At 39.0% G+C, this 9,473-nt stretch overlaps 1 protein-coding gene across 1 annotated transcript; it reads left to right on the top strand.

Moving 5' to 3' along the window:
- Nucleotides 1–6,956: 6,956 nt before the first annotated feature.
- LOC148919244 (uncharacterized) lies at nucleotides 6,957–7,929 on the top strand. The gene is made up of 3 exons (XM_089048821.1): nucleotides 6,957–7,442; nucleotides 7,520–7,756; nucleotides 7,855–7,929. The coding sequence occupies exons 1-3, from the start codon at nucleotides 6,957–6,959 to the stop codon at nucleotides 7,927–7,929; spliced, it is 798 nt and encodes a 265-aa protein (XP_088904947.1).
- The last annotated feature ends 1,544 nt before the right edge of the window (nucleotides 7,930–9,473 follow it).

Raw genomic sequence — 9,473 nt, 5'->3', positions numbered from 1 at the left:
TACCCATCTCCTTTTCTACTACAAGCTCTGTTTTGAAAACGTTGAGAAAAAGCAAGTGGCGCCTCACCCTTACGGGGAGGTCTAACTGCATCAAAATCCTTGGAACCATAAAGGGTTCCTTACCCATGCACCTTGATAGGAGAATTTCACCAAAATAGGGTTAAGTAGGGAGCTGCCAAAGGAAAAGGAAAGGGAAGACCAGACGAAATTAGGGTTCCCTGTGCCTATAAAAGAGGGCTTCTGTTACCCAGAAACACAATCATCCAGAGCCTGACCAAGCTTTGTCAAGCAACCTGGAATTTACTTAAGCCACCCAATCTTTCTTCTTCGTTTTGTTTTCTATTCTTCCTTTAGGATAGAAATCATTCTAGTTCTTCTCTGTCTTACTTCAAATTTTCACTCCCAGTAGGAAATCCGTGCTTCTTTCTCTCTCAAATTGCTAAACTTGTGAAAGCTTAGCTCCCATGCCACATGCTCCTCAAGCTAAGCCATTAATTGATTTTATCATGCTTATTTGGAAATTAGTGAAGAGAACCTGAGGGTGTTCTTCTAAGGTTTATCAAATCTTTCAAAAACTCCTTCAGGAGCTTGGTTCCAGAACTCGGACACTTGGGGGAACTTCTGAGCGTGTTCTTCTTACGGCAACCCAAGCCCATTCGTCAAGCTACTGGAACAAAAAGGCCCCTACAAACCTATAAGTTGGGGGTTTACTGTAGTTTGTCCTTTATTTATCTATACATGTTGAGTGATTGTTACCGTTCTTAATGCTTTCAATTAATTGGCCACTAATTGCATGATTGGAAGAATTGGGTTGAGACTGGAAGGAGATTCCTAATAAAAATCTTCTTGTAACAAGTACCATTAATTACGTAGCCAACTTGGAAGATTAAGTTATGGTTTGTGTAGTTTTAATGTTTTCCATAAATCTTAATCAGTTCTTAGCCATCTAAATCCATAACTAAGAATAGAGTGGGTTGACGCTACATAATACAACTAATATAACTCAGAAGAGAGTGTTGGTGAGGTAAGGGAAAACGATTATCAGCATGTTAGATAATTAGGATTGACAGGACTCCCTTGAGAAACGATGATGGGTCCACTTACTAACAACATCCTCTTCTCCGAAAATAAAGAAAAGAGGGTCGTGACTTTCTACTGAAATTTTGGCAGTCTCCCTTGAAAAACGAACTTTTCCTAAAAATTCCAACCTGTCAAAACACAGTAATAATAAAATTCTCAACCAGCAGCATGCACACTACAAAGGCACACAGTTTACAGAATAGGCATCCTGCCTTACATCCAACCCTACATCGGTGATAACACAACAATTCTAAGGAATTTCAGTTTACAACCAAAAACAAATGTTCAACGGAAATAAAAACAGTTAGAAATTATCCTACAGAAGTTCAAGGCGAGGAAAAATGAATCTTGGCTCGGTTACTTGGCTCAGATCAAGCTACTACCTAGGGGCGCAAAAAAGAAAATTGTGAGTTGACAAAAACAAAGTTTTCTCATAATTGAAAACAACATACTAACCCCCACCGTTTGGAAAACGATGCTAAAAACATGCAATTGAAACCATTCATACATAATCAATTTAAAACTGTGGTACTCCCATAATCCCGATATAGTATAATACTACCCAAGTTCAATTCTTTAGACTCTAACCAAACCCCTTCCCCAGATACAAACTTACAAGATGTAATATGTAAGGAAAGATTTTAAAATAATTAAGCGTATACATATAAATATATATATATACACACACAAATAGACCATGAAAACTCTCATGACTGTATAGGTATACACCCCAAGGTTCATAAGTATAAATATAATATCTATATATGACAACCTCACACCAACACAAGTACTAGGGGAAAACAATCCAACGCGGGGATCTTTGACTAGCTTGCAAGGTTTCAACGTTCTATCTTGCGTCTAGGGATGAGTTGTCCAACCGGGAGACTACCACTCTACAGCACACACGCTGAAAAATCCAACGCCAGGTGCAGCCAAACCAAACCAAACCAAACCATGTCCTACGTGCGCAGACTACCCATCAGGGCTTACGACACACTAGACCAAAGGTATCCAGATCTTTACCACATGCCGAAAAATCCAACACCATGTGTGATAAAGTACTAACAACCAAGTGAACCCACACACTAGAAAATCCAACGCCATGTGTGGGTAAAGTAACCAGGGAAGGGTGCATATCATGGTGAAAAACAACTACTAATTCCATAATTAAAACAATGTATAAACTCCATGGTAATCTAATCTTTGAAAATAATGCTCATTCAAAACAAAGTCCACTCATAAATAATCCCAAACTGCTTGTCCTAGAGAGGGTCCCACCTGTTGAGCTCGTGGGGCTTGAATACCTATTTTGAAGAACATGAGGATCAAGTTAATAAAACGACTCGAACGAGCACTTTAAAACAAACTCCTAGCTTTCCTGGGACTAAAAGTGTGTTTACGACTGACGAGGAGTTTCTAAGGTCCAACTACTATTTTTTCAAAAGGTGGAATAACCTTGGAAGACTCTCGGTCAATCGAGTGGTCAAACTTCCCAAATTTGGTCAACGGGGCCCGCGAGGCCCATGAGATCCGATTTCTAATCCAAAAGTTCTTACAGGTTCAATAAAGTTTGCTAAACACGGTCTACAAGTTTGGTCTTGATCGAGCAACTGGATCGCTCTCAATCGCAAGATTAGACGGTCACCGGTTTACCTAACCTTAGAATCTTTGATTCAGAGTATTTAGAGCTCCGATTCTCGATCTATGAGTTCCTACATGATCTTAGATGTACAAATAACAACATAATTGGAATTGGAGCTGGTCCAACGGTCTGAACATATCGAACCTGGATATCGCCTAATAGGCATAAATCCGTTTGACTGTCATACGATAATCAAATTCAAATCTAAGCATATCGTCCCGCTCGGGATGAAATGGGGATCAAAACAAAACACAATGGGCCACCACCCCACGGCCCACGCACTGCCAGTTGAAGACAAAAATTTCACAAATCACCCAACCATGCCTATACCAACACGTTCAGACTAACAAGGGGAGCATTTTTTGTTCTTGGACCACGACCGAAAAGGGGTCGGAGCTAGTCGGATCGGTTGGAATTGTACGATTTTGATGAAACTTCCCAGCCTCGAAATAGCAGCAACAACCACCAACGGTGTCAAGCAACCTAGAGGAAAGAAAAAGGGAGGAGAGAGCTACCTGGTCCAAGTGGTGGTGTGACCTGAGGTGGCCGAAAAAGTTGTCGGTGTTTAAGGCAATTTTGGCCAAATTTTCTCCTAGAAGAGGAGGAGAGGAAAATTTTGGAAATTGTTTTGTCAGAAACAATGGCCAGACAAAAAGGAAAAGCTACCTAAAATTCTGGGTGCGATGGAGAGAGAGAGAGATAGTCTGGGGAGGAGAGAGAAAGGAGAGAGAGATGCGTGAGGGGAGAGAGAGAACATATTGGATTTTAAAATCAAACTTCAAAAAAATTACGGTTGTGCCACTGTACTTCCCTTGACCACAACTTATTTGTTACAACCCCGATTTGGACCCACCACGTGTCCACGAGCTCGTATCAACGAGCTCTATGCAATGGTGTCACTCATATACCAAAAATCCTTACGGATTGGAAAGTGACTAAAGTGACCCTACTCCAAAGGCAAAATTGTAATTTCACCAATAAATAAATTGAATAAGCAATTAATGTGGGTTGGGGCATTACAAGGATTAACAAGCTAGAAGGATTTGGGTGGGATTAGCTAGGTGAAATCAGTGTCCTAGTGCTTCATTATCTTTGTTTTCATCTTTTACATTATTTACTAAAACTCAATTTATTTTAGTTGTTTAATTACATTTTCATCATCTTAATCCTCTTATCGTTTAATTCAAATATAATTAGAAATAAATCACTCTAATAATTATTAGATTAACTTGATCCCTATTGGAACAATACTCTATTTACCACTATATTAATTTGAGCAATATTGTCCACTTGCAATTAATCACATCAATATCCCGATGAACACCTTTAAGTCACATCCTTTTGATACGACTGTATGGTGCTCTCAAAGACAAACAACCATACACAAGACAACCGTAATATCTCAAGTCTAAGAAATAATTTGCATTTTCATAACTTTAGAATTCTTTGTTTGACTAGGATTCGATATTACTATGACGAAAAGATCTCGTGAATCTAACTTCTTTAGACTGCTTTCCATTCAGATCTTTATCCATGGATATGTTACTTTGTGTGCATTATGTATCTTAGAGTAAAATTCACTCCCCTTTAATTATATTAAGGGTTAATTACTGTAGAAGTCTTTGAACTATGGCCCTAGTTGCAATTGGGTCCTTGAACTAATTTTTGAGGCAATGAAATCCTTTAATTAGACAATAAGTTGCAATTAGATCCTGCCGAAACAGAATCCGTCGAGATTGACCATGTGAGTGTCACGTGCTCTTGTTGTTCGGGGTATCTTTGACTTTTCGTCGTTTTGAACGAAACAAGTCCAATTTAGCACTGAAGAAAGGGGGAAAGCACGTGAACTATCCCTTCTGAGGCAGCCATTGGAGTTGCATACGGTGAGTTATCCCTTCTAAGGCAGCTATTGGAGTTAAATTTGCTGCAGCAATGACTAAGTGAGTGAGAAATTTTCTATGTAAGCTTCGAAATTTGGGGTTGATCGGGGGTACAGTTAAAGGTTAGGTTTCATTTTGGGGATAGTTGGGTTTTTCATCCCTTTGGCTGATAGTGATCGAAGAGTTTTTCGTCCTGTTGACTGCCTTTTTGAATACGTATTAGTTGGTTTTTTTTTCATTTGTGTTGTCCATAGCTTTTAAAGATTCCTTACACGCTTTGCTTTATATTGTCCTTGACTGCAACACTTAGGGTTTTTTTATATCCCTTTTTGTCTTCTATCTATGCCTCACACTAAATGGACTGAAGTTATTCCATAGCAATTAAAAAATTGAACGAACTGTGTACTGTATATTTTGGTTTTGGTGCAGAACATTGAATTAAAACATGGTTTTATATGATTTTATGATTCCAAAACAAGTGTGTGTGTGTTTTAGCATTGTTTTGACCCTTGTTTACTGTGCAGGTAACCATGAAAATTGTAGTTTAGAACTTCACCATGGGGGTGTGTTGGAAAGTGGGGAGTATAAAAATGGAAAAGTTTGTTACTTGGATAATTTTGTAGAGGATTTTCTATCATTGGTGGACTTAAGAAAGGTAGGGAAAGGGCTTGGTTACAATATAGACATTTCCAACCCCAAACCAAATCTGGAAATATGGTATAGGAAGGGTGGAACCCATGGTGTAGGTAGGCTTGAACTTATCAGCTCTGATGCTAAACTAGTTGACATGCTGAGCCAAATGCCATGTAATAGGATTGTTGTGTTGTACTATACTAAAGTGGGCAATTCTAATATAGTTTGGAGTCAAGCATCTTTTGGGTGCCAAGGTTTGGATGGTGCAAACAATTATGCAGAGGTGCAACACCATGTTCAGGTGGAAGATGAAACTGAGGTACAAGACAAAAGTCAGGTGGAATATGAAACTGGGGTGCAAGATAAAAGTCAGGTGGAAGATGAAACTGGGGTGGAAGATAATGTTAATGTTGAAGATAAAGATGAAGCTAAGGTTATAAACAGTGAAGAAGATGATGGAGAATTTGTTGATAGTGATTACGAGTTCAGTGAAGAAGAATTTGGGTTTAAGACAGTTGAAGTGCTTGTTCATGAAAGGGCAAAGGACACTTTGAATGGTAGCAATGAGGGGCCTGCTTTTGAAGCTCCTGGAGAGGTGTCATCAGATGGTGAGCACACCTCAGATTTTGATACTGAAAGTGATGGTGATGGGGATGATATGGAAGGGGATAATGAAGGGACAAGTAAGGTGAGAAGGAAAAAAAAATTGCCTCAGTTTAAGCAGTATAGAAGGGAGGTGGACTTAAAGAATCCTGAGTTTCAGCTTGGGATGCAATTTGAAAACAGACAGGTTCTTAAAGAGGCACTCGGGGAATATTCCATTATTCATGGAAGGAAACTGTTCTTTGAAAAAAAATGACAAGACGAGAGTAAAGGCAATTTGCAACGGAGGATTAAACTGTCCATTTGTGCTTTATGCTTCACAAATAAACCAGGGATGTGCAAACATTTGCAATTAAGAAGTTGAGCTTAGAACACACATGTGGGAGGGTGGAGAAACTAAAGTTTGCTAATCCCAAATGGATTTGTGAGAGATTTTCTAGCAAGATTAAGAGAAACACATATTGAAATCTGAAAGCTTTTCAAGGAGAAGTTTTGGAGTCCTATCATGTGAGGGTGTCCAAAACTCAAGTGTATAGGGCAAAAAGATTGGCTAAAGCACAAATTGAAGGAAACTACATACAGCAATATGCACGGTTGTGGGACTATGCAGAGCAGTTGAAGAATACCAACAAAGGTAGTATAGTGAAAATTAAGTGTGATCTAGTTGGGGGTGAAGCAATATTTCTAAGGATTTATGTGTGTCTAGCTGCTTGTAAAAAAAGGTTTTTAGAAGGGTGCAGGCCTGTAATTGGGGTTGATGCTTGCCATTTGAAAGGTCCTTATCCTGGGCAAATGTTGACTGCTATAGGAGTTGATGGTAATAATAGTCTTTTCCCAATTGCATATGTTGTGGCTGAGATTGAAAACAAGGACTCGTGGATTTGGTTTCTGTCTTTGTTGATTGAAGATTTAGGTATTACAAATAGTTTATCCTAGGCTTTCATAAGTGATAAGCAAAATGGGCTCATACCTGCCATTGCACATGTACTACTAACTGCAGAGCATAGGATGTGCGTCCGGCACTTGTACAATAATTTCAGAGCAACACATATTGGTCTCACTCTTAAACACATGTTGTGGGCAGCAGGGCCACTACTATTCCTTGGTGGGAAGCAGAAATGGAGAAGATAAAGGAAGAGGACTTGGAAGCTTGGAAATGGTTGGTGCAGAGATCGCCCAATAATTGGACTAAATCTCATTTTCATCCAAGGTATAAGTGTGATCTTCTGCTGAACAACCTTTGTGAGAGCTTTAATGCAGCTGTAATTGATGCCAGAGATAATTCCATTTTGACATGTTTGGAAAGTATTCGAATGTATGTGATGCTTAGGATGGCTAATCGAAGGGCTGCTTATGGTAAATGGAAACACCTTGTTGGCCCAAGGATATTCAAAATAATTGAGAAGAACAAGATGGGAGCTTCTCAATGCATTCCTAGATTGGTTGGGGAGAAAATATATCAAGTTAGTCACATGTATGGTGGGGAGTTTGTTGTAGATCTTGCAACAATGTCTTGTAGTTGTAGGAGATGGGATTTATGTGGCATACCCTGTGCACATGCTATTTCAGCTATATTCCATAGAGATAAAAACCTTGTTGAATATGTACATGAGTTTTATAAGCCAGAGACATACATGAGGTCATATGAACCAATAGTTCCCCCATCCCTTCTATGAATCAGTGGGTTAAGGGTGGCTTGCCTCCAATTAGACCTCCATTTCATAAGCGTCAACCAGGAAGACCCAAAATAGTGAGGATAAAGGAGGCTGCTGAGATTCAAGTACCAGCCTTAAACCCACCAAACCCTTTGCCTCCAGGTCACACTGCTCCAGCAACAAAACTTAGAAGACTCTTCATTAAAATTAGATATGGAGCATGTGGAAAAGAAGGCCACAATCGAAGAGGATGTGGAAGACAGGTTGTTTAATTATTTGGGTTTTGTTATGCATTTTAATTATTTGGGTTGTGGTCAGCTGTGGTTGTGATTTTTTATAGATGTGCTTGCATGTTGTGCAGGCTGAGGCAGCCCAAAATGGGAATGTTGGCCAAAATGAAGTTCAAGCAATGACAATGGAAATGCAGCCAAAATGATAGTGCCCCACCAAACTAACGCTGCCCCGCCTAAACCGACATCGCCTCAAAAAAAGCTACCCCAACTCAAACTTACACTGCCCAAATTCAAGTTAATAGGGGCAGAGGAAGAGGCTTATGGAATCCAGCTGCAAGGATGTCATCTTCACAACCAGTTAGTTGCCTATTATTCTTGCCCAACTCAGATTTTTTATGTTTGCCTATATAGTAATATATGTTGTTTGTGGTTTTTATCTTAAGTGGTAAGTGATATCAGTCAAGGAAGGGCCAATCTGCCAATGACATAATCACAACAAGTGCCCTTGCAACCATCATCCTCTTCACTTACTCAACAAACCACACCCCATAGAGGAAGATTCAAACACACTGTCAAAAGAGGAGGACAAATATAGACTGTGAAGACATATTTTGTTGACTTTTAAGACCTATTTTTGGACTCTTAAGTACTTGCTATGTGGATGTGTATTTTGGGTTAACAATTATAGACTCAAGTATGCTATTTGGTAATGTTATTTTGAAGGCTCTTTTGCCTATTCTATGTAATGTTCAGGTGTATTTTGGATTGTATGTAATGTGCAGTTGGTGAATGTTAATTGGTAATTGAAGCCTTTTGGATTGTATGTAATTTGCCCTTGTTCATTTGGTATACACTGCCAATTCAGCACAAAATCAGCTTATATAGCAAAACATCTGATACACGGCCAAAGAGGCACAAAATAACCTTATGCCTAGGTTTCTACCCATTTCTATACTACCAATTCCTGCCCATTTCTACACTACCAATTCCTACCCATTTCTACACTATGCCCATGCCATCAAAAGCTGTTCAAGAGTATATACAACATTATGCCCATTTCTTGCCATTTCTACACTACCAAATCATCCATATTGATGAACAATATCACAATCATAAAACACAAAAGAACAACAACCCAGAACCACCTTTGTCTTTGTCGATAACTCAAAATTTCCCCTTCTAGTACAACAACTTGTTGACCCATTCCCAGATTCTGTTTTTTCAAAATCTTGATTTCTTCTTCCTCTTCTCTCAGTTTTTGCTCTAATTTATTTTTCTCTTCTTCCTTCAATCTAAAATTCTCTGCCGTTGGTCTCAATTCGTCCTCCATTCCTCTTAGTCTTCTAAGTAACCCAGGCAAGATTTCCTTTCCTCGTGGACATGTTTCATTCTCCACCCATGAGAAAAAATGCAACCCCCTCTTACTATTTTGCAATTCAAACAAAACGAAACACTAATTTCAGACCCAACAAAACACCAATTTCATTCTCCAACCATGTGAAAAAACGAAACACCAATTACTGTTCTACAATTCAAACAAAAACTTACTCGATTATTGCAACATGCCTCAAATCTTCTTCCAGGATTCAGATCTGTCCGTGAAGGCTGGCGTTTGATTTCTGACCCACACTCGCAGTAACGCCGGCTGCAATAATAGACCAAAAGACATTATGCTCTAATACTATCTCTCTTTGCTTATTTTGCATTTTGTGTATTTGTGTTCTTATAACTCAAAAGACATGCTTTA

The sequence above is a fragment of the Prunus mume genome, linkage group LG3, assembly GCF_029339155.1.
Source record: "Prunus mume cultivar Tortuosa linkage group LG3, ASM2933915v1, whole genome shotgun sequence".
NCBI classification, from domain to species: Eukaryota; Viridiplantae; Streptophyta; class Magnoliopsida; order Rosales; family Rosaceae; genus Prunus; species Prunus mume.
Note: the sequence above shows the minus strand (reverse complement) of the source record. Positions and strands in the feature narration are given on the sequence as shown.

Bases quoted from the DNA above. Each gene is read 5' to 3' on its own strand.
- LOC148919244 (XM_089048821.1), top strand. From the start codon at position 6,957: ATGGAGAAGATAAAGGAAGAGGACTTGGAAGCTTGGAAATGGTTGGTG. The intron at 7,443-7,519 runs GTACATGAGTTT...TCTATGAATCAG, and splicing joins ATAAAAACCTTGTTGAATAT to TGGGTTAAGGGTGGCTTGCC. The intron at 7,757-7,854 runs GTTGTTTAATTA...CATGTTGTGCAG, and splicing joins GAAGAGGATGTGGAAGACAG to GCTGAGGCAGCCCAAAATGG.